Below are 21,304 nucleotides of genomic sequence, written 5' to 3' on the forward strand. Positions count from 1 at the left end.
TTATTTTAATTTCTCATCCATTACATTAACATTCTCGCCTGATTAATTTTAATATTTCTTTAAATGTTATAGAATCTGTTTATAAAAAAAAAAAAAAAAAAACAATTAATACACTTTGAAACATAATTAGAATTTTTATCTCCTATTTTTAAATACAGAGAAGATAAAATAAAATAAATTTTAATTGCTACCAATATTGACTGATTGACTTAATGACACAATTGGCTATATTTTGTCACTATGACCTATTAAGTTTCATATAAATTGATCCAGGTCCAATGAATCTTCCTTTTTCTGTTCCAATTCTTTTACGACCTTCTCCAAAACGAATAGATGCTCGTCTTGTACACCTGGTGCTATAGAACGCATTGCAGATGCCAATTTGTAGAGATATTCCACATTAGAACCACTGATACCACGCGAAACAAGTATGTGTTTTGCAATGGTATCTATGCTCTCCATACCGGCGAAATTCGGATTATCTTCTTCCCCTATATAAATAGTGAGGTAGAATGGAGTTTCGTCTGAAACAGTGGACAGCAAATCCTTTGAACAGCTGATCCTTGTCAGAGCATTGGCATTCGCACTGGATACATTAGCATTTGTGCCAGATTTGGAAAAATCACAGGGATAAAAAAGGACGGTTTTCTTGATGTAGCCACCCTTCTCTCGGAAATCCAAATAGTTCACCACGTTCTCTATATTCTCGGAGGATATCTTGTAAGCAACTCCCCATACTTCGTCTTCAGGATTGGTCGAGGTAAGCAACGTTACCACGCGTCCCGGCTGCAAAAAGGCAAACAGAGAAATGTAATTAAAAGGCGTTCCGAATCTAAAAAATACTGTTCTTTTTGATGGGACGTTTTTAAAAAATAAAAAAAACCACTGTTCAACAGAACTCGATAGAGAGCTAAATAAATTAAAGCATCGATACGCACGCCGCTAAAATTCGCCTCGAAACAAAGCTCTTTTTCTGTTAAATAAACTTACCCTGTTAGGCACGCCTCTGTGATCGGTGCTCTTTTGATAGAAACGTCTGACATATCCCTTTATGTGTCCGACCAATTTCTTTTCGTACGGAAAATCCGCTTTCCATATCAGAGAACCATAACCAAACACCCACATGGCCGCTCGCTCACGTCGCGCTGTCAAAATATATTTCTTCGCCGTCGACGATGATAACGATCACATCGGGCGCCAGCGCGGCTCTTGCTCAACCTTTCGGGTGACAAACGTTTTCAATGACAAAACATAATATATAAAACCTACTTCGAACTTATGCTCCATGTTACGAACGGCGCGACTATTTTGGAGTTTCTGGACTGTTCTGTTCACCCAAATATAACCTTATCGCAGTTTTTATGACTTCTCGAAGATCACGTGGATGCCGGAACGTACCTAACGTGCCTTTGTTTATTATACATTAAAATAATGTAATTCGTGAGGAGAAATGTCCTTATTTTTACGAACGAACGTCCTCGCCGTTCGCAGCGTGGGAGATCTCGTGTTCATAGGTCAGCTGTTTGTTAATATTATCATAATTATGTAATTTGAATAATATTAATATAATTTAAGATTTCTATAAACTTTATATACTTCAAAGATCCTGTTGGAAATTAACGGAAAATTTATAATGCTTTGTACAAAATAAAAAAAAATAAAAAAAAAAGAATTGAAATAATGAAAGTAAATTAATTTAAGATATGTGAGCTTTACAAAATGTTAATTTGTTACAGGCATGGGATCTCTGCTTTATTTATACAGATATGGAAAATTTGAATGTGAACTGGACTGCTTGTATCCAAATAATATACATGGCATTGTAGCTGGAGAAAATAATGTATTGGCTGTATTTGGTGCCAAGTCTATATGCATCTGTAATATTGTGAAAGTAGAGAGTGATGTAAGGTATGTATGTTATTTTAAATATGTATGTAATATGGTTTGACATATAATGTGCAGTAATATTCTGTTTGTCTGCATCTAGAATTAGGAAACAAAGCACTGACCAATTCAATGACTGGATAATTGCCATAAAATGGATATCATTTGAGGAGCAGGAGCAATTGGCAATTTTATTTGCCCATAATTATATAGCCATATATAATACGCTAGAACGAACTTCCCGAGTTATACGTTGTGAAGAATCATGTATACTGTATGTTTTTCACAATTTTCATAAATTTTTTATAGAAATAATTATTTATCAGAAATAATTTTTTTAATTGATATTTAGCTATGGTGGCTCTATATCCGGAACATGCCAAGAGAACTTGGTCATTTTTAGTGGAACGGTGTTTCAAGAAATTTTAATATGGACAATTAACAATAGAGATTATGGCGTTAATAAAAGCCTGCCGGTTTTGCATCGTTTATCGGGACACAAGGTTTATTAATTATGTTTAGGATAATATTTTTAATATTTAAAACAATTTCTTACCTTGTAAATTTATTTCAGGGAGTTATTTTCTCTGTTGCTTGCGATTTATCCTCGCGATTTATTTGTTCCACGTCGGATGACAGAAGCGTTAGATTCTGGAAGATCACAGAACAGGAAAATTCCGAGGGCGATAACATAAATTGGCAGAGAGTAAAAGTAGTACCGATAAAAACAATGTTTGTGCACACAGCAAGAGTTTGGAAAGCTTTAATTAGAAATAACACTATTTTAACGATAGGAGAAGTAAGATTTTTACTACATTAAATTAAAATTTATTTTTATATATGTATTTAAAAAATATTTTCTACTGTTTCAGGATTCACTCGTATGTACATGGTCGTTCTCAGGTAATTTACTTAATAAAGCCCGCTATAAAGCACCTATATGGAGCATTGACGTATCCGAAGACGATATGACAGTATACGTTGGCGGAGGTGATGGATCTGTATATCTGCAACCTTTTAAAAACTATAAAAGCCCAGAAACAATTTTTTTATCTGGCAATGATACTTGCAACTTTCCTAAATACATTTCTTACTTAGACGATGGCGCAATTTTAGTTTTTACTGAATCGGGAACGTTATTATATTACAGCAAAGAAATAACGCATAAAAGTACTATACAATTAGCAAAAGACCACTATTATATTATGCAGGTTTCACCGAATCGCGATTTCGTTGCCTTTGCATCTAGAGAAGGATGTGTAATAATATACGAAAGTAAGATATATTAATTATCTCTATTTAAACTTTTAATAAACAAAGTCAAGTAATCAATAATGTATTTTTTAGAATCTTTTGGAACTTTGCAGCAGTGTGAGAAGCAGAAAATATTGAACTCGCAAATTCTCTCGTTACAATGGTTGAGCAATGATAAACTCATAGCATGCGGGGAAAATGGACTGATAAAAATATTTTGGTTTAAAAAAAATTGTAAGTAATTATGCAACTACGTCGTAATGCATTTTAGAACATATTTAATATTAAAACGTTATAGGTATATGCAGTAATACCGTGATAGCAGAATGTATATTACCATCTAGTCGAGAACGTTGGTTAACTGCAGCAATTATAATAGATACTTCGAGTTCTGAAGGCTTATTAATATGTGGAGACAGAGCTGGCAATATTTATGTATATAAGTTAGAAAAAGAAAGTAATTTTGAAAAACCTATTCAAACACTTCATAAAATTCATGGAAAAATGGGAGTCCAATCGTTTCACATATTTGGAGGAAATTTAATAACAACTGGACGCGACGGTATGTTGAGATTTTTTCAAGTACGTGCAGAAGATACAAAGCCTTTATCATTGTTGCATAAAAAAAAGATGCCAATGGATTGGATTAGTAACATATTAATATTAAATATAAAAAGATTAAAATATGACACGATAGAAGAAAGAGAAGACGAAGAAGAAGACAAGGAAAAAGAAATTTTTGTATTAGGTTTCAAACAGGTATGATTTAAATTATATATAGTGTCTGACGTCTTATGTCAGACACTCTGTATATGTGTATATAATTAAAAGTATTTTTCTGATAATATTTTTAGGTGGACTTTATAATATATAATTTAATAAACGAAAATATAATGGTCAGAATTCCTTGTGGCGGCGGCCACAGATCGTGGGACTGTATAATATCACAAGCAAAAGCAAATTTCGCTTACATAAAAAATAAACAGATTCACGTATGCGATTTATCTTCCTCTCTTTTTTCTACGTGTTCCGTTTTACAGGTATGTGGTAATAATTACGTGAAATTTTTATCTGTTACTAATACTATTTTCATCATTCCAGAATGGTTTTCACATAAAAGAAACTCATTGCTTGCGATATATTTCGTGGAATAATAAAGACGTTTTTATATCCGGTGGTGAAGACTGCACTCTTCGTTTCAGCAACATCGATCGACACGAAATTAAACGAAACTCTTTCAAAAATATAGGAATTTTCAATGGTCATCTTTCGGGCATAAAGTGCATAAGTGTTATTCAATTACACAAATCTAGGTTTCAATATCTGATCTTTTCTGGCGGTGGTAGAGCACAGCTAAAGATTTGGGAAATAAATGTCAAAGAAGATTCTTCAATTTATCAACGCTACGACACGGAATTAAATTGTTCTGATCTGAATTCTCATTTACTTTACGAACAAAATCAATTATGCAAAAAACCGTGGCAGGAAGCTAAGCAAACCTATGTCACAGAATCAGAAACACGTTACATGGACATTTGCGCCTATTACCCTTCTTTCGAAGAAAATTACGTGTTAGTCTTTATAGCTTGTGCAGATGGATATTTAAGGTACCTTAATTTTTTTTTAAATATAATACTACGTGTTTAACTGAGTTATAAAAGTAATATGAAATTCTTTCTTCTTACAGATTATTTGTATATGATATTATTACCAACAACGTATATTTGAAAGTATCTACTAAATATGTAGATCGTTGCATTTTTAAAATTCATATACTATCATACGAATCCAAAGTTATTGTATTAACTATGAGTACGGACGGAAAGCTACGTTTCTTCGATTTTACCGATACAGTTTCGAAAGTATATGAAGATGCGAAATGTGGAAATCGGAGCAATGTAAATTACGACAATATCCCTTTTGCAGAATTGGGCTTGCATCAGTCAGGAATTAATTGTTTCGATTTAACGCATATGCATGAAAATGAATATCTTTTAATTACGGGTGGCGATGATAATCTCCTTAGTGCCGTTTATTTTCAAATTAGCGTGTCGGAAAAGAAATTGTCGACCGAAATATTGTCTAAATGGAGCACAGCGTCCGCGCATTCCGCGCAAATCATTGGTCAGTTAATGCTTCAGTAATATTTTTTGTAGTTAAGAACACATGTGCGAATTTCGTAAATTTAATCAGAATGTTTGTTATTAACAGGTGTGAGATTTAATAATGATAAAATATACAGTGTGGGAGTAGATCAACAATTTATTACCCACAGTTATTTGTACTCTAATGGAGTCATACATGTAGATATTTTAAATCAAGTATTTACTTCTGTCACGGACGTGCAGGGCATGGAGTTATATCCTGACAGGTGAGTCTGAGAATTTGTTACATATTTTATTTCTTTTATTTTATCATCTTTACGAATGTGAATGTTATGTTACAGGTGCGATTATGTTTGTATATACGGACGAGGGTTTCAGATATTTTCTATTTAATTATTTAGATATAAATGTTTGTTAAAGAAAACGTAAAGACAATTAACAAACCTGACAAACATATTTTCAACAAAAAAAAAAAATAAAATATGTTCCAAAAAGCTTATTTTTCACATTTGTTCTTAACAAACTGAAGCACGCGGGAGCCGTGTTGTTAAACGAGTCGAATTTTCTCAAAGAGCACGCAAAGTTTTTTTTATATTAGAAGAAACCATGCGCGCGCCACATACGCGCTATTTTTTTTAAAAGATCCCAAACAAACTACGAAATAAAAAAATAAAAAAATCATGCGACTTACCGATCTGCATAAACTTCAGCGGAGTTGTAGACTTCTGCTGGTGACTGTAACATAAAATGTAAAATATTAATGTAGACATACCAGTATATAATAAAATTGATAAAAAAAAGAAAAAGGTAATAGTTTTTTTTTTTAATAAAAATTTTATTTAAAAAATTGATGCTTACCTAAAAGTTGCTCCGCCGGTGCTCGAAGCCTTTCCTAGGTCCTCCTCCTCCTCTCAGCACTAGCCACTTCAACAGGGATGTCAGGCTGGTGCTCCTTCGACGAAAGTCTTTCTCTGGAACTTCATCTGAAACAAAAAGTTATATTTCATTAGCGTAAGATTACTGACGTTAGATGTCAGATTAATCGGAGCATCAAACGGTGTGTATGTGAATGAATGTGCGTGAAAACATTTCAATCACAGTGTCGCGTTACAACTCTTTTCGCCAATAAATATTTATGAAAACCGTACGATACATTTAATTACACAAAAATGTCGAGCATTACGATATCGGCTATAAGACCGCGCACCAGTATTCTCGACAAATCACTGAGCAAGGGTAAAGGAGAGGTTAGCTTGAGCTGCTTCGCCCTTTTATTCTCCGAACTAGTGCAATACTGTCAAAACAGAGTTTATACTGTTCCGGAGCTGCAGACCAAGTAAGAAAAACAAATTCTCTCTCATTAATCATCTTAATTTTAGGCGTATTTAAAGCCATTAAAATGCCTTTTCTCCTGTGATTAGATTGGCAGAGATTGGGGCAGAGGTTGGTCACAGAATAACAGATCTGCTTGTGGTACGAGAGAAAGGTGGTAAACGCGAGATAAAGCTACTTAACGTGCTGTTGTTTATCAAAAGCACGGTCTGGAAATCTTTGTTTGGCCGGGAGGCCGATAAATTGGAACATGCCAATGATGACGAACGTACTTATTATATCATCGAAAAAGAATCCCTGGTAAACAAATTTGTATCAGTACCTAAAGATAAAGGTAGTCTAAACTGTGCGTCCTTCGTCGCTGGTATCGTGGAGGCTGTACTTTGCGATTGTGGCTTCGTAAGTAGCTTTGACCACCCATCTTTCGAAGTTCTCGAATCGATTGATTGGTTTTTAATACGCGCATGGACTTATTTTTCCTACACTTGTAACGATAATTCGAATGTGTTACAGCCTGCTAAGGTAACGGCGCACTGGCACAAAGGAACGACGTACATGGTTAAATTTGACGATGCCGTTGTTGCACGCGACAAACAACTAGAGGACCGGTAATAAAAAGAGAATGGAAACGATACTTTTCGCGCGAGGGAAAGATATACGATACCTGTACGCGAAGTTATTGTGATAAACTCATAAAGTATAATTATTGTTAAGCCTGTTTTTATATATGTGTACCTTTTTGTATTTAGAACTGATGTCTTTCGTGAACTATCAACGATATGTTTATCGAGATCTTGAAATGATTTTCTTTGTTAATTTTATTTCTTCTAGCGACATATATATGTAATATCAATATATATATATTGCTTATTGTAATAGTTTGCTGTACAATCTAATTAGATACATCAACTGCTTGTATCTTGATAAAATAATTGTCTATTGAGTGAACCTGTGGGTTCTGACTGCATAACTGATTTGCCCAGTACGATACTTGTGTTCTCGTGCGTCCTACGAAAAAGAATACGTTAATATATATCTTTTAAGGTTACGTTATTCTTTTTTTTTTTTTTCTTTTTTCTTTACACTGTCGTTCTTGTACTTCACATCTCTTACCAAGTACATTTTGCTTACCCGTCTGGTCTGCAGTGTATACGCTGTTAAGGCAATAACGCCTATAACAGTTGCAAATCGTGTTACGTATCCTAGGGCTGTAGGTACAAAGTACTTTTCTATCGCTACTTTTGCGGATGCATACCTATGTATTCCTTCATCGAACTGTAATCATATAACGAACAACCATATTATAATTTGTTAAAATTATATATATGTATATATACATCAACGATATAATCGAATTAATATAATTAAAAATAAAAGCACAATACTTATAAATACTGATAAGCCTGTCTCGAGTGAATTCCACAGCGAAATAGTTATATAATAATTTATGACGACGAAAGAAATGCGCTAAATATAGATGTATGTAAATATGCAAGTGAAAATAAAGTGTTGAGAGTTTCTCGGTGCCATATAGGTTAACTTAAACGTTCACACGTACAACGAGACTCTTGGTCGGATGTCCTGAATCCTTGAGATACATTTCGCGCAATTGTTTCCGCTTTGCGTCCTTCCATAACGATATTTCGCGCTGTTCCGGCGTGAGATCGTAAATATTCTTCGAGGACATGATTCTCTGGCTTCGTAACTCTGATCTTCTCTCTCGAGCCTCTCTCTTCACCTCTCTTATCCACAATTCCGCACCACGTTTCTCTATCTTATCACGCGGACGAGCGCCGTACCGATTGCGAGTAATTGCGAACGGACGCTTACAAGCTTCTAGTTCAATTCTGCAAAACATAAATGTCTTGTTAATTCAGAGACAAATAAAACAAATACGGAACTAAAAAACAAAAACTGTTAACGCTCAAATTGCGTGAGAGCGCAATGAAATTACAAAATATCTATACATGCATGTCGATCTTATCTGAAATATCATATATCTTTTCATTAGTGTGCGTACTCGTTAACAATTTTGTCAAACAATGGGCACGAACCGACGAAACGTGATCGATTGCGTTATTTCGGTTTATCAGCTGACAATACGACGCCAGACGACGGGGGAGCTGTACGAGCTGAATTGATGAGCCTTCTCCTCGCATTATCGTTTCCGCTTCTCAGGGAGATTGGAAGAGTAGTCGTCCTTTTCCTCGAGGTGGAGGGAGACGATTAATGAATCTGGGTTACGCGATATCGCAGGGCACGTGATTCGCGCCGTCGCTGCGTCTACACATCCTCCGACAAAAACCAAGCCGGAATTCGACGAGGCGGGCTCGATAAGCGGATCGCTACGCGCAGCGACGCGTCGAGAAGCACAGACACTTGACCGTCGGTGAATCACATGGTCAATGGTGGTGGAGAGCAACATCGGAGGGGGAGGAATACAAAAGAGCGACGCCGCTCGTCAAGAGTAGTCGCGATTGTCGTTACGTCCATAGGAGGTTCGTCTTCTTCAGCCAGAGAGATCTCGTGAGTACGTTTATTTCCAAATTATTTTACTGTCCGCCGATTACGCCGCGACGAAGCCTCCTCCAATTTCTGCGACATTTCCTTTACGCTTATTCCAATCCCAACCTGTCTCTTTCTCGCGAATCATTCAGAGTGAAATGGACTCGTACGTCTATGTAGATGAGAACGTAAACAAAGCGAGGTCGAGCTGGACGATCGAAATAAGGAAATTTTTTTTAGTCTCTTCGCTCTTTTTATTTTCACTTTCCTTCGGATGCTGAGATGCAACCTACGGGATTTAGAGGGTTATTATTAATTTTCGTGAAAGGACTGCTTGTAAAAATTGACGAGATAGACAGGGAAAGGACTGAAAAGAGAAAATTGTGTCACTGACTTCAAGGATGCGGTAGCTTGACGATTATTGCGTGTCATGCGCGATTAACTTGGTTTCACCGTTGTATTGCGTGAATATTCACGTGTCGTGCAGCTCGTCGTATAAAGTGGACCTTAAAACGAATCAATTTTGCAATCGGACGTTGCCCATTGTTGTCGAGCGTCGTTCAGGTTGATCGCGCATCGTCGTGAACTTGTCGAGACACGTGCAGCAGGCTTGTCAGTTTCGCGCGCGGAAAAGTGGCTATTTTTAAGCGTAAGGCGCAGTCTGGTTTTTTACTGTATATAATATATACATTTTTTTTAAGGAAGTAAACTCTAAGATTAATAAAAAAAACAGCAAAGCAAAAAATTATTTTGCTTCAAATATGTCGGTAAAAAAAATTAAAAAAAAAAACGCGTAAGTGAAGCTTTGCGACTTCGCGTGCGCTAAAATTATTATCGAGTGTTATTTCCGCTGATTTTATTTTGTAAAGATGATTAATCGAGAACAAACGGCGCCGAACAATTACAATAAGAGACACATGTTTATAAATCGTTTCCTATATGCATGTCATTATCACGTGATGCAATAAACTCCTTTATCATGCCGAGCGGCAAGTGCGCATCTAGCGCGCAATCAAAAGAAAAGCAAGCTCATATTTTTCTTTTTCTTCTCTTCGTTCGGAGAAACGGCTCGTGGGTCGTCATCGTGCATCGTCACTTCGCGGAGCTATGAGATAAAGCCCGAAAGAACAACGCATTTACATTCCTCGATAGGCATGTTGATTAATAAAATAATTAAATCGATCCGAACTTCCTGATGCGTCGAAATAAAACGCAGAAACGCGATAAGAAATTTAAAAGACTAAATAAAATTTTCAGATTCTTACCAAAGATCAAAATATTTTATCGTGGCCCAAACTGCGAGTTTTCGTTATCAGCCGCTCGATAAGAGTTTCTGCGCCTCGTCTGCGCTCGAAGAATGGCAAAAAAAAAAAAAAAAAAGTTAAGACAAAAGAAAAATTAACAAGAGATAAAAAGACTCAGGCTCTCCTCGAAAGTCTTCCGGAATCACGTATGGGTAGGCATACACGCGCGTGCACACACGCACCATAAAATTATCGCGTTCATTGTTTGACGCGAGGTCGAGAGATCCGTTATCTACACGTGATCGCGCGTCCGCTTGCGCGTTTCCAAACAGTGTGCTGAGCGAGCATCGCGAGCTGGACCTGCGTCGATGATTACGTCTGGCTTGTTGTTTTCCAGCTACGAGAAAAAGAAAGTGAGTCATCGCTGAAAACCACAAAATTCTCGAACCGACCGAGATAATCTAGCTGATTCCGCGGACGCTTTGACGCAGAACGAAGCAAAAGTTAGTGCGTTGAAACTGAAAGATTTTTTTTATCTCTCGACATCAGCCTGACCTCGAAGTATTATTATTGCACGTTGCACACGCTAGTTCCAGTTAAAAAAAAAAAAAAAAAAAACGTCTTGGATACGAAAGTTCTTGGTGATAATGCTCTACAAAAAGCAATCTGACCTAACTATCTTTCTCAGACTCTTACGAAGCTGATTTTCGACATTCCAATCGCGCACATTAATCACAACATCTTTCCGTGGTGTTTCATCATCTTCCTTTCGCTTATCTAAAGTGACAACTGCTTAGCTTTAATCTGAAATAATTTCCTTATCTGTGTGATAACTATGCGATTATTAATTTTATTGCAAAATAATAATGTTTATGCATGTCGTGAGACATAAGCGAACAAGCTGCTATAAAAATTTGATGCACTCGTAATTTCTCAACTGCGATATAAAATCAATTGTTTTCTTTTGAGGAAGCTAATCTATATTTTATTACTGATATTATTCTTTTTTCTAGGTAGCCTAATTAAGGAGTAATTATGAAGAGCGTTGTGGCCTTGTTATTACTGGCGGTCCTTGCCACAGGACAGGCCATTTCCTTCAACAAGATTTTGGATGCAGAATGGTTCATTTTCAAGGTATAAAATTCTTAAACTTGTTAGCAACATCAGTGTTATGGAATATAATAATAAAAAAAAAGAAAAAAAAATACGACTAAACGAAATACTGATTATATTTATTATTTTCAGACGCACCATAAAAAGATCTATAAATCTTCGGTTGAGGAGGGTTATAGAATGAAAATTTTCCTGGATAACAAACGCAAAATCTCTGAACATAATCGCAAATACGAGACAAAGGAAGTTTCTTACAAATTAGGAATCAACAAATATGGCGATATGGTAAATTATAAGAAGATTGTTACCTGCATTGAGAAGCGAGCGGTGTTTTTACGATACGTTCATTTCTCTTACAGTTGCATCATGAATTTATTAATACTCTGAATGGTTTCAACAAATCAGTGAGCCCGTGGAAAGAGTCTGTGGGAGCGACATATATCCCACCAGCTCACGTCGAATTGCCAAAACAGGTCGATTGGAGGAAACATGGTGCTGTTACAGCAGTTAAAGATCAAGGACACTGTGGATCTTGCTGGGCGTTCTCTACTGTAAGTCTGTTTTGCAATCTCTTCTCAATATTAATATCTTTGATTCGTAACTTTAATAATTTGAATTTTATTAATTTTAACTTAATTTTTTTGTAGACTGGAGCCTTGGAGGGCCAGCATTTCAGACGAAGTGGCATTTTAGTGTCTTTAAGCGAACAGAATCTAGTAGACTGCTCTAGCAAATACGGTAATAACGGATGTAACGGTGGTTTGATGGATAATGCTTTCCAGTATGTCAAAGATAACAAAGGTGTCGATACTGAGAAGAGCTATCCATATGAAGCAGAGAATGACAAGTGCAGGTATATGTCTATTATAAAAACATGCTTAAAACGTAGAATTTAATTATTACCTTTTTGGCATTGTAGATATAATCCGAAAAACAACGGCGCTACCGATGTCGGCTTCGTAGACATTCCAGAAGGAGATGAGGAGAAGTTGAAGGCTGCAGTTGCCACTGTAGGCCCGATCTCCGTCGCTATTGACGCCTCTCGTGAATCTTTCCAATTTTACCGCGAAGGTACGAGAACTTATTTATATGTTGTAAAATCTGAATTTATTTAAGTTTTTATTTATTGTCTTTACTATAAATCGTACTTTTTTTTAGGAGTATATTTCGATCCTGAATGCAGTTCAGAAAATCTAGACCACGGTGTGCTAGTCGTTGGCTATGGCACAGACTCTGAAACCGGTGACGATTACTGGCTTGTAAAGAACAGTTGGGGCGAAACGTGGGGCAAAGACGGTTACATCAAGATGGCCAGGAACAGGGAAAATCACTGCGGCATTGCGAGCACTGCCAGTTATCCTCTAGTTTAACTTTCATCGATAAAGAACTTTTTAGTGCATTGTGATTCGTTAATTGAAACATGACTGACATGACTAGTAACCGCACAAAGTTATATACTTGTTGGAACAAGATTATTTCACTGCTCTTACATATTAATTTCTTCAAAGTTGAATTTTTAATTCTGACATAAAAAGTTTTTACAATCTATATTCTTTGCTAAGCAAAAAAAAATTTGTTTTCTTTTTTTTTAGTTTTATCTTTGAAACTTTTTCTTTAAGTCTCTCTACGTAATTGTTACAAATAAAGACAAAAGAGAAACACTCGCGAAAATAGTAAAAGTTGTGAGCCTCGAAGATTGTGATTTGATATTTTCTCTAATTAATACATACTTTTAATTTAGAGACAATTGTAGAACGTTACTTTAAGCTTTATTTAATTTTTATTTTATAATCACAGAATGATATTATGACTCGATATATCTTCTTAATATCTCGAGTTTAAAAGTTACTCTATGTAATTCTCATTTCTTTTTTTTTTTATTTTATTAGAGTTATAAAACTAATGCTAGATCTATTAAGCCATGTTTAAGAAATCATTACATATACATATATTTCAGATAACCCAGAGTTAAGATATTGTTTTGTATCCATGAAAAAATTGATCTCTATTTTCTAGAAAATTAAATGATGGGAAATAAAGAAATTAATACAATCATGCTACGTTAATTTATCGTACACTCACCGTCAGGAATGGTGTTCGTGGTGCTGCGACGGCGGCTAGCGTCCGTGATCTTGGCGTAGGGTGTGTCGAATCTCACACGAAGCGCGCGCGTAGATGTGTTGCGGAGCACCGGTCACAGAGGAATGAGGGGGAACGCGGCCTACTACATTTCCCTTACCTCCCTATACTCGGCGGCCGAGAAAGAGAGCACATACGTCAGCCACTATATCTGCCTTTCGCCGCTTGTCGCAGCAAATGTCATATCTGTTTTTCAATATTTGTGAATAATAAGTAATGTGTCAGTAATGCGATAGCTATGCGTCACAAGACATACGACATATAATATGTTTTCCTATTCGACACTTCGACTGTTATTTCGTACCGATTTCCCGATGTGAAATCGAGACGATGATTAATCACGAAGATATTACAACTCCATGCGCGATGATTCGTCCGATTAATCTTTAATTAAGATGTACGTAACGTGTTGAAAAATAATGTACTCGACTTGGCGTCGGTTGACTCCCATCACTACTCGGTTCACCGGAACTTTAGTCGTAAGACCGTCCGCCCGCGCGCGCGTGTGTCCGCCTCGTTATGTTTTCGTCTGCCAGAATTTCGCGCGAAAACGTTGGGCGTGAGTAGTTAACTCGCCGGTCACTCGACACTTGATTTCATTCACCAGGATAAGACTCGTCGACAATTAGTCGCAAGGAGTATACATTTCCGCCGAGGTCGCGGGATTTATCCTCGACGTCCGCCAATATGACCAGGTGCGCGATTTTAAGGTTAAGTCGCGGTGGTCTGCTAAGTTTCTCGCCTTGCCGAACCTCCACGGGCAAGAAACGCACGGCAGACGCCCCGGCCTTCGATCTCTTTATCTATTCTTCCCAGAACTGTCCCTGTTTATCGATTTTTTTTCAGGTCGAAAATCGAGCTGGGCGACGTGACGCCGCACAACATAAAGCAGCTGAAATTGCTCAACCAAGTCGTGTTCCCGGTCTCGTACAACGAAAAGTTTTACAAGGACGTGCTGGAAGCCGGAGAGCTCGCCAAACTAGCTTATTACAATGACATTGTGGTAGATGGATTTCAGATGACTTTTGCTTAATTTCGCAACTCTTGAATTTTACTGTATGAAGACCTGCAATTGGGAGAAACATGACACTGCTAATTTTAATTTGACTTAAAATGTAGCTGGTTCGAATGGGGATTTATTAAGGAAAATCATTATTGTTATTAGATCGATCAAATTAATAGATTAACAGATATTTAAAAGTTCTTTTCGCAAATTGAGAAAGCTTTAAAGACGAGTATTTTAACCTTTAAATAAAACACTTCTTTTTCTTTTTTTTTTTTTTTTTTTCTTTCGTGAACGGGCAATTGTGTATCGGATTTTAATTTGTATCACAACTTTCAGGTTGGGGCTGTCTGCTGTCGTGTAGATACTTCCGAAAACTCTAGGCGCTTATACATAATGACATTGGGTTGTCTTTATCCCTATAGAAGATTAGGAATTGGCACTGTTATGGTCCAGCACGTTTTAAACTATGTTAATAAGGATGGCAATTTCGATTCTATCTTCTTGTAAGTATGACTCGTGCAGTTTTATCCTGAAATTAATTATGAAAAAGTATAACTTCTAAAATAAAATTAATATTCGTAGACACGTTCAGATAAGTAACGAGGGTGCGATCGACTTTTATAAGAAATTCGGATTTGAAATTGTCGAAACGAAAGAGCACTACTATAAAAGAATAGAGCCGGCGAACGCACATGTACTACAGAAAACGCTGCGCCCACGAACGAATCAAACGAATCATCAAACGGCCAACTAACACGTAGTACTGTTCATTAAATTATCTTTTCCATAATTTAGGCTCTACTTACGTTTCCATGTTCTGTCAATAAAATCATTTTATATTATATTTGATTATTCCTGCTTTCATTCCATGGTACCTCCTGTATATAAAAGTACAACTAGACCTAGGCACCTGAATACTTAATCAAATGTGACGGTAATAAGTTGTTAAGAACCTTAAAATGTAAAGTCGCAAAAAAAAAGAATTTAAAAAAGACAAAAAGATTTTTCTTCCAAAATGAGGAGAAGCGCGATTTTGCGATTGTTGTATAATCACATTTATTGTCCATCAAACTCTCTTTACGTATTAAAAATTTGTACACAACATATCCAAGCGGTCCTCCTTTAGAAAATCGTGACGATTAAAATGACGACGAGCACGTTGAAAAATATATTTATAAGAAACAAGTATATTGAACATCTTACATATCAAAAGTTGTCTGGTGTAAAATTAACAAATTGCGGGAATGAGTGCCACGCGCGCGTAAAGAAAAGTTTTTTTTTTCTTTTTTACTCGCTCTCTAACATAACATCATCGTGTAGTGCCTTTATATTTATAAAAATAGTTTTACAAATATAAAAAAAAAGCAAAATAAATAAATATTAAGTATCCATTTCTTCATATGTACAGGACGTTTTTTTTTTTTTTTTCTTTACTAACATATTAATCGAATAACGGAGTCGTAATACTCTATGTTCTAATCTTTTTAGATAACGTCGTGGAATACGACAATATGACATCAATGTGACAACAGTAACGACTAACGCGATTAATACAGTAAAAAATTGCTAGTGTGATGCGTTACCTTTTTTTTTCTTCAGGCCTGGAGTGTTGGAAAAATATATAATTAAGCCGCAGAAAAACAATGACTGATATTTAGACGTATTCTGATATAGTTGGATTGGCTGTATAAATAGACGTTGCCGAAATAGACTTAAGTAGACATCTCCGCTTCCTGGATTAATATTATAACAGTAATAATTTTTTTATATATTTTCTCTTTTTAAATGTTGGACAATTAGAGTTCCAGTAACTCTTTTATTCTTCTGGCACATAGCTCGGATCCTTCCATCGCTTCTTTCGAAGTCTACAAAAGTGATAAAGTAATTCAATAAATATACGATATAATAATAAGTCTAATAAAATGTAATAAAAGCGAAAGTTTTACCTGCAAAAGGTTGAGAAACCCATGCGGCAAACCCGGCAAAATATCTAGTGTGACTTTATTGCCAAGCGAGCGAAGCTTCCTCGCAAACATAATGCAATCGTCAAGAGTAGGATCGAGGTGCAATGTCTGGAAGCAAACAAATCATACGTAAAGTTTTTTAACATCGTCAATTTCAAGTATCGATCCAAAGTTCATTAAATTTTACATTATTCGTTAGTAATTAGAATTCAAACAAGTACCAGTATTTTTATGGGCGGCATGTTAACTAGCATATTATCCGGCGCCATGTAAGGGCTGAGAAAGGGATCTTTTGGTATTGCGAAGAAGAACTCTTCGGGAGTAAGGGAGTTCTCCATATTGAGCTCTCTACTGTCTTTGCTACTCCTTCTGCCGAAGGACCACCCGAATAGCGACCACGACTTGTTACTCTGCCCCGAGCTGTTCCCATTTCTGCTGGCACTGTCGTTTCGCGCGGCAGGCGTCGACGTCGAGGCGAGGCCGGAGTTTCTGTACATGTTCACAAACTTGCTGATAAATTCTTGCGACTTTGCCTGCGCTTTTGGACACTCGGTACCTGTCGGGTTAAAAGATTTCTTTTTTAAATGAGATATGAGTTAATTTAATAATAATTAAACTTTTTAGAAGCTTAATGAACACCAAACGTCGACTGTTTTCTTTTTAAACTGTGACAAGATATTTTAGTGTTAATCTAAATTGATCTGTGAATTCGAAAAAGAAACCAGCCTTGATTAATTTACGTGGGTAATGTACCATCGACTTCCGTTAAGCTGACGGAGTTTAACGTTGAGTCGGATGGAAGGGACATCAGTTTTTGAGGGTCGTTCGCGTCGTCTCCGTTTGGACTCAGGGCTAATGCTATAAGGTCACTTTCGCTCACTTCTGCAAAAGATTCTGTGTCCGTCTTGGCGTCCTCTTCATTTTCCTCTTCTTTGCTGTAAAATAATCAGTACAAATATTTTTATTACACAAACTGCAAAATATCCATTAATTTACTTTTAAAACAGTAATCTCTCTTAAAATAAAATATAATTTACATTGAAATCTTACTTTAGAGGCTTCTTGTTATCAGGGTCTGTTGCATAAGCTTTCAGACACCGTAGCATGAAACCAAACGGTAGTAATGGATCGGTAAGGCAAAGCATGCGAGAGGGTGATGGGACGAATTCGATGCGTACGGGAGTGTACGCCATAAAAATGCCGTCTGGTTTTCTTATATTCAACTGCATACACCGCAAAGTGGTTCCCAAGTTTAAGTTTCCTCCTGCCGAATCGCCTGTCGAAATATCGATCATAAAATTAAAATATATTCAATCAACGTGCGGCGTTATTGCTAAATCAACTTTGCCTTACCAACGAGAATTACTTTCTTCGCCGTACTTCCCAGCAGCGTGTTCGCGTGCTTCAGCGCCCAAGCGTAGGCATATAGCACTTCCTCGAGCGCGCGAGGATAGGGCGCCTCCGGGGCCAGGCTGTAATCTATGCTCAAGATCGGTACGCCGAGCGTCACCGTCCAGTTTCGCAGGTACATCTCGTGCGACCGCGAGGTCTGCGACACGAATCCACCCCCGTGAGTGTGAATGATCAGCTCGTCGCACAGACCGCGTAATTCGCCTGCTACACCTCCCGATCCAACCTTGATAAAACGTGAAAAATGAAAAACGTTATTCGCCAAGTGTCAATAAAATTTTTTGGAGGTCTATTCCAAGCGTATAGCTTTGCGTTATATTTTACGTTAATATTTTACGTACCATTCCTAGACGCCGCTTAGAGCTGAGCAATCTAACGTGAATAGGTTTCTTCCCAATGTGGCTATTCGGTATCGGAATGGAGACAGTTCCACCGTCCAGAGTAGGGAGAATTAGTTCCTCGGGCGGAATTGATATCACTTGATTGATTGCCAAGTTTGACGTGTTCATCATGTTCATTATGACTGTAAAGCGAAAAGAATCTTATTGACTCTGACTGATAAAGCATAAAATAATTATTATATTTTTTTTTTCTCTCTAATTAACGTAAATTTATTTTTCAACAAAGAATTTTTTTACTTCCTCACATCTTACCGGATTCGCTCAGAAACCAGAAGGCCTGGCAAAAGGAGACTTCAGCATGCTGAGATATGTTAACAATGCGACGCGCCCTCGCTTCGGGATCTAATAAATATTTGACGGAGTTCGTGCATAGACTTAGTAGCGTACCGTTACTATAATACATTTCGCTGAAAGACGCCATAAAAAACGACAGGGCTTTCAAAACGTGTCTCAGGCTTTCGCAAAACTGTAAAGAGAAAATTTTATATAGACAACGTTCTGAAGGAGTTCTAATTAAGTGTCTTATTTGCAAATACCTGAAACCCCAAGCACCTGCCGTAAAAACAATACTGATTGATATTTGCGGCGTTGCTGAGAAGTTCCTGAATACTGTATTGCTCGAGTGGAAACAGCGATAGTTTCCCGTCGTTCATCACGTCCGTGCTCCACGAGTACATGGTCTTTAGCTGCTGCAGGCATGTGTAGAGCGATGCCAGGAGCTGGGAGCACGCCTCTATTTCCCTGAAAGTTCACAAATCTAGTTAGCCTTAATTGTTCGAGGTGGCCCTAGAGGAAGAACGAACCGCGAAGGTCGACCCAGGCGATAATTACTTCATGTAGTAGCTCTTGCGAAAGAACACAGAGTCCCTTTGGTTGTACATCTGCCGGCAGACCAGGTTGGAGTGCATGATGCACTTGTCCACGAGCGAGAGGAAGCTGCGGTAACCGTTACCCGGGGTCTCCTCGTCGAAGTCGAAGTACGGCGCGAACCTGACGATCTCGCGATAGAGCGGCTGGAGATCGGTCAGGCAGTCCAGGATCGCCAGCAAGGCGGCCTTGATCCGTACCCCGTTCTTGTCCTGGTGCGGCGTGAAGTACTCGACGTTGGCGCGGCACATCTCGCGCAGTGCGCCCCACTGCAGCGGCTCGAAGTCCTCGAACGGCCGCTCGAAGTCGTCGTTGAACGTCGACATTTTCGGTGGATCGTCGCGCGATCGAGTGGCCCGCTAAGTCACCGTCACCTTCTCCTCCACCTCACCCTGGGTTACGACCAACTGCGCGAGAATTTAATGGTGAGAAAGGTGAACCCTGACCTTACCGCGCATCCTGGACAGCCGCCGTGGCGCGACGAGTCATGACGCCGGTAAAAACAATGGACGATGAATGACTAAGTAGATTGGAGATTCGACGCGGCCATCGCGAACGAGGTTAATTTAGAGTCTAGGTCTGAGAGGGCCCGCTACCGTCCAGGAGAACGAGAAGTCAGCTGATCGAGCCGAGACCGAGTTCGTCGTTCGCGGATCGATTCTCGGCGCGAGGGAACCCTGACTGCGGCCGGCCGAACGTGAACTGGACGCTTAATTCGTAGGTGAGTCGGCTCGTCGACGTGACGCGACGCGCGGGCTCGCGGAACCAGACCACGTTCCAGATTCTCTATGCGGCGTCGTCTGCGTCATCCCGCGATTATCGCGCGTCAGAGACAGATAGGTATGCGTCGATAACTACGCGTCGTGTCTGAAACCGAGCTCGTGAATCTCTGAACTTTTTTTTTTCATTAATTAAAGTAGTTAAGACGACTCGAAAATTACCGCTACACGATGCATACTTTTGGATACGCACGTATTGGACAATTTTTACGAAGCTTCGAATTTCGAAACAATCGGTAAACTTCCGAGGATTCGATTAAACTCTGAAACAATGAATGCTGAGAAGTCGAATATCGCAAATCAGCGATAAGGCACTTGGTTCTAGAAACGTTTCAGAAAAGAAACTTGGAGTAAACAGGAAATGATATAATAAACACCGAGCAGGATGATTTTGCAGGTCAGAACGTTTTTTTTTTTCTTTTTTATAACGTTGACGTTACGGGCGATTCTATTATATAATACTAATATATTACACGTAAAAAAAAAAACGAAAAAAAACCCCAAATAAGTAATAAAAAAAACAAAGAAATTAAAAATAAAAATAAAAACGTAGAAAGTAATATAATACGAAAACGTGCAAGATAATAAACATTAATGCGGAAAGATTCACGCATGCTTTGCTTAATCGCGACGATCGGAATTTCGATATCACGTTAATCTTGCACCTGCTGGTAGAACGAGATTAAAATTAAGATTAAAGCGGTATCACCCACGCGCAGATTAAAACTGAATTTTGTCACTCGCTGGCATTGATGTCGACGACCTAGAGGCAGCCGATTATCGCCGATCGTCGCCCGCATTATTGATCGAGATCGCGTTAGGAAATTAAAAGTAATACAACACACCTGGGAACGTGAAGATACGCCGTCGCGACTCGTCCGCGTCCATCAGCTGCCGATACGTGCGATCGTAGTTTCGACGCGAGACTACTTACTTTTATTCCAGCACAACACGCAAAACCGTTCTGGCGATATCACTTCGTGGAAAAAAAAAAGAAAAACAAGCAAAAGAATCACTTCATAGTTTCACCAATGGATTGCAGAAACGTTGATAACGAGCCGAGCGACGAATAGAAAGAATGCAAATTTTATTAACTCCGCACGTAAATAAACGAATTAATTTTTTCTCTTTTTCACTCGCGAGCGAACGTGGAGAAAAAAAACAAAGGTTTATATCTGGAATCTAAATTGTGCCGTGATTAAGTTTCTCGTTGATTATTGCGCGGGGGAATAATTTAAGCTTCGGTTTTCAGAATTGTTTGCGTTAAGCGAGTCGAAGCGGACCTTTGATCATCCGCGAGT

At 38.0% G+C, this 21,304-nt stretch overlaps 7 protein-coding genes across 9 annotated transcripts; 4 read left to right on the forward strand and 3 right to left on the reverse strand.

Moving 5' to 3' along the window:
• Positions 1 to 78: 78 nt before the first annotated feature.
• On the reverse strand, positions 79 to 1,279 carry LOC139101806 (putative glutathione-specific gamma-glutamylcyclotransferase 2). Its single transcript, XM_070655231.1, has 2 exons — positions 991 to 1,279; positions 79 to 786 (listed from the first exon to the last, which is right to left on the reverse strand). Exons 1-2 carry the CDS (start codon positions 1,123 to 1,125, stop codon positions 256 to 258), a joined length of 666 nt encoding a protein of 221 aa, XP_070511332.1. The 5' UTR covers positions 1,126 to 1,279; the 3' UTR covers positions 79 to 255.
• Positions 1,280 to 1,329: 50 nt separating this feature from the next.
• LOC139101795 (tRNA (34-2'-O)-methyltransferase regulator WDR6-like) lies at positions 1,330 to 6,049 on the forward strand. The gene is made up of 13 exons (XM_070655214.1): positions 1,330 to 1,514; positions 1,737 to 1,908; positions 1,988 to 2,158; positions 2,237 to 2,387; positions 2,459 to 2,683; positions 2,757 to 3,159; positions 3,232 to 3,372; positions 3,437 to 3,897; positions 3,993 to 4,178; positions 4,240 to 4,745; positions 4,826 to 5,262; positions 5,350 to 5,509; positions 5,585 to 6,049. Exons 1-13 carry the CDS (start codon positions 1,451 to 1,453, stop codon positions 5,634 to 5,636), a joined length of 3,129 nt encoding a protein of 1,042 aa, XP_070511315.1. The 5' UTR covers positions 1,330 to 1,450; the 3' UTR covers positions 5,637 to 6,049.
• A 192-nt stretch (positions 6,050 to 6,241) lies between these two features.
• On the forward strand, positions 6,242 to 7,523 carry LOC139101807 (trafficking protein particle complex subunit 5-like). Its single transcript, XM_070655233.1, has 3 exons — positions 6,242 to 6,579; positions 6,665 to 6,974; positions 7,089 to 7,523. Exons 1-3 carry the CDS (start codon positions 6,413 to 6,415, stop codon positions 7,185 to 7,187), a joined length of 576 nt encoding a protein of 191 aa, XP_070511334.1. The 5' UTR covers positions 6,242 to 6,412; the 3' UTR covers positions 7,188 to 7,523.
• On the reverse strand, positions 7,358 to 8,405 carry Nd-b15 (NADH dehydrogenase (ubiquinone) B15 subunit). Its single transcript, XM_070655237.1, has 3 exons — positions 8,134 to 8,405; positions 7,707 to 7,850; positions 7,358 to 7,583 (listed from the first exon to the last, which is right to left on the reverse strand). The coding sequence occupies exons 1-3, from the start codon at positions 8,260 to 8,262 to the stop codon at positions 7,512 to 7,514; spliced, it is 345 nt and encodes a 114-aa protein (XP_070511338.1). The 5' UTR covers positions 8,263 to 8,405; the 3' UTR covers positions 7,358 to 7,511.
• A 546-nt stretch (positions 8,406 to 8,951) lies between these two features.
• On the forward strand, positions 8,952 to 13,489 carry Ctsl1 (cathepsin L). Of its 2 annotated transcripts, none has more exons than XM_070655225.1 (7): positions 8,952 to 9,105; positions 11,338 to 11,458; positions 11,570 to 11,722; positions 11,797 to 11,988; positions 12,085 to 12,290; positions 12,357 to 12,508; positions 12,596 to 13,489. In XM_070655225.1, exons 2-7 carry the CDS (start codon positions 11,360 to 11,362, stop codon positions 12,805 to 12,807), a joined length of 1,014 nt encoding a protein of 337 aa, XP_070511326.1. In that variant the 5' UTR covers positions 8,952 to 9,105; positions 11,338 to 11,359; the 3' UTR covers positions 12,808 to 13,489. The 2 variants fall into 2 exon arrangements, with proteins under 2 accessions (XP_070511326.1, XP_070511327.1); XM_070655226.1 differs by having other exon boundaries at positions 8,952 to 9,101.
• Positions 13,490 to 14,043: 554 nt separating this feature from the next.
• On the forward strand, positions 14,044 to 15,424 carry San (Probable N-acetyltransferase san). The gene is made up of 4 exons (XM_070655234.1): positions 14,044 to 14,271; positions 14,423 to 14,579; positions 14,919 to 15,085; positions 15,165 to 15,424. The coding sequence occupies exons 1-4, from the start codon at positions 14,264 to 14,266 to the stop codon at positions 15,334 to 15,336; spliced, it is 504 nt and encodes a 167-aa protein (XP_070511335.1). The 5' UTR covers positions 14,044 to 14,263; the 3' UTR covers positions 15,337 to 15,424.
• On the reverse strand, positions 14,837 to 20,981 carry Hsl (hormone-sensitive lipase). 2 transcript variants are annotated; one of them, XR_011545630.1, is made up of 11 exons: positions 19,189 to 20,793; positions 18,894 to 19,098; positions 18,610 to 18,823; positions 18,298 to 18,479; positions 17,900 to 18,182; positions 17,597 to 17,822; positions 17,300 to 17,481; positions 16,768 to 17,102; positions 16,529 to 16,654; positions 16,166 to 16,447; positions 14,837 to 15,111 (listed from the first exon to the last, which is right to left on the reverse strand). XR_011545630.1 is itself a non-coding variant. In XM_070655216.1 (11 exons), the coding sequence occupies exons 2-11, from the start codon at positions 19,548 to 19,550 to the stop codon at positions 16,379 to 16,381; spliced, it is 2,184 nt and encodes a 727-aa protein (XP_070511317.1). In that variant the 5' UTR covers positions 19,551 to 19,631; positions 20,849 to 20,981; the 3' UTR covers positions 15,741 to 16,378. The 2 variants fall into 2 exon arrangements, 1 of the variants encoding a protein (XP_070511317.1); XM_070655216.1 differs by lacking the exon at positions 14,837 to 15,111 and adding an exon at positions 20,849 to 20,981 and having other exon boundaries at positions 15,741 to 16,447; positions 19,189 to 19,631.
• Between the last annotated feature and the right edge of the window lie 323 nt (positions 20,982 to 21,304).

Source organism: Cardiocondyla obscurior, linkage group LG04 (genome assembly GCF_019399895.1).
Source record: "Cardiocondyla obscurior isolate alpha-2009 linkage group LG04, Cobs3.1, whole genome shotgun sequence".
Classification (NCBI taxonomy): Eukaryota; Metazoa; Arthropoda; class Insecta; order Hymenoptera; family Formicidae; genus Cardiocondyla; species Cardiocondyla obscurior.

What these genes read in the sequence shown, in the direction of transcription:
- LOC139101806 (XM_070655231.1), bottom strand. Translation starts at nt 1,125, where the DNA reads ATGTGGGTGTTTGGTTATGGTTCTCTGATATGGAAAGCGGATTTTCCG. An exon ending in ACAGAGGCGTGCCTAACAGG is followed by an intron (nt 787 to 990) that starts GTAAGTTTATTT and finishes GCCTTTTTGCAG; the next exon opens with CCGGGACGCGTGGTAACGTT.
- LOC139101795 (XM_070655214.1), top strand. Translation starts at nt 1,451, where the DNA reads ATGTCCTTATTTTTACGAACGAACGTCCTCGCCGTTCGCAGCGTGGGA. An exon ending in ATCGTTTATCGGGACACAAG is followed by an intron (nt 2,388 to 2,458) that starts GTTTATTAATTA and finishes AATTTATTTCAG; the next exon opens with GGAGTTATTTTCTCTGTTGC. An exon ending in GCATTCCGCGCAAATCATTG is followed by an intron (nt 5,263 to 5,349) that starts GTCAGTTAATGC and finishes TGTTATTAACAG; the next exon opens with GTGTGAGATTTAATAATGAT.
- LOC139101807 (XM_070655233.1), top strand. Translation starts at nt 6,413, where the DNA reads ATGTCGAGCATTACGATATCGGCTATAAGACCGCGCACCAGTATTCTC. An exon ending in GTTCCGGAGCTGCAGACCAA is followed by an intron (nt 6,580 to 6,664) that starts GTAAGAAAAACA and finishes TCCTGTGATTAG; the next exon opens with ATTGGCAGAGATTGGGGCAG. An exon ending in TACTTTGCGATTGTGGCTTC is followed by an intron (nt 6,975 to 7,088) that starts GTAAGTAGCTTT and finishes AATGTGTTACAG; the next exon opens with CCTGCTAAGGTAACGGCGCA.
- Nd-b15 (XM_070655237.1), bottom strand. Translation starts at nt 8,262, where the DNA reads ATGTCCTCGAAGAATATTTACGATCTCACGCCGGAACAGCGCGAAATA. An exon ending in ATCCGACCAAGAGTCTCGTT is followed by an intron (nt 7,851 to 8,133) that starts GTACGTGTGAAC and finishes ATATGATTACAG; the next exon opens with TTCGATGAAGGAATACATAG. An exon ending in ATACACTGCAGACCAGACGG is followed by an intron (nt 7,584 to 7,706) that starts GTAAGCAAAATG and finishes TCTTTTTCGTAG; the next exon opens with GACGCACGAGAACACAAGTA.
- Ctsl1 (XM_070655225.1), top strand. Translation starts at nt 11,360, where the DNA reads ATGAAGAGCGTTGTGGCCTTGTTATTACTGGCGGTCCTTGCCACAGGA. An exon ending in TCAACAAATATGGCGATATG is followed by an intron (nt 11,723 to 11,796) that starts GTAAATTATAAG and finishes TTTCTCTTACAG; the next exon opens with TTGCATCATGAATTTATTAA. An exon ending in CTTGCTGGGCGTTCTCTACT is followed by an intron (nt 11,989 to 12,084) that starts GTAAGTCTGTTT and finishes ATTTTTTTGTAG; the next exon opens with ACTGGAGCCTTGGAGGGCCA.
- San (XM_070655234.1), top strand. An exon ending in CTTATTACAATGACATTGTG is followed by an intron (nt 14,580 to 14,918) that starts GTAGATGGATTT and finishes CACAACTTTCAG; the next exon opens with GTTGGGGCTGTCTGCTGTCG. An exon ending in AATTTCGATTCTATCTTCTT is followed by an intron (nt 15,086 to 15,164) that starts GTAAGTATGACT and finishes TAATATTCGTAG; the next exon opens with ACACGTTCAGATAAGTAACG.
- Hsl (XM_070655216.1), bottom strand. Translation starts at nt 19,550, where the DNA reads ATGTCGACGTTCAACGACGACTTCGAGCGGCCGTTCGAGGACTTCGAG. An exon ending in GATAACAAGAAGCCTCTAAA is followed by an intron (nt 17,482 to 17,596) that starts GTAAGATTTCAA and finishes ATTATTTTACAG; the next exon opens with CAAAGAAGAGGAAAATGAAG. An exon ending in GGTTTCTCAACCTTTTGCAG is followed by an intron (nt 16,448 to 16,528) that starts GTAAAACTTTCG and finishes TCACTTTTGTAG; the next exon opens with ACTTCGAAAGAAGCGATGGA.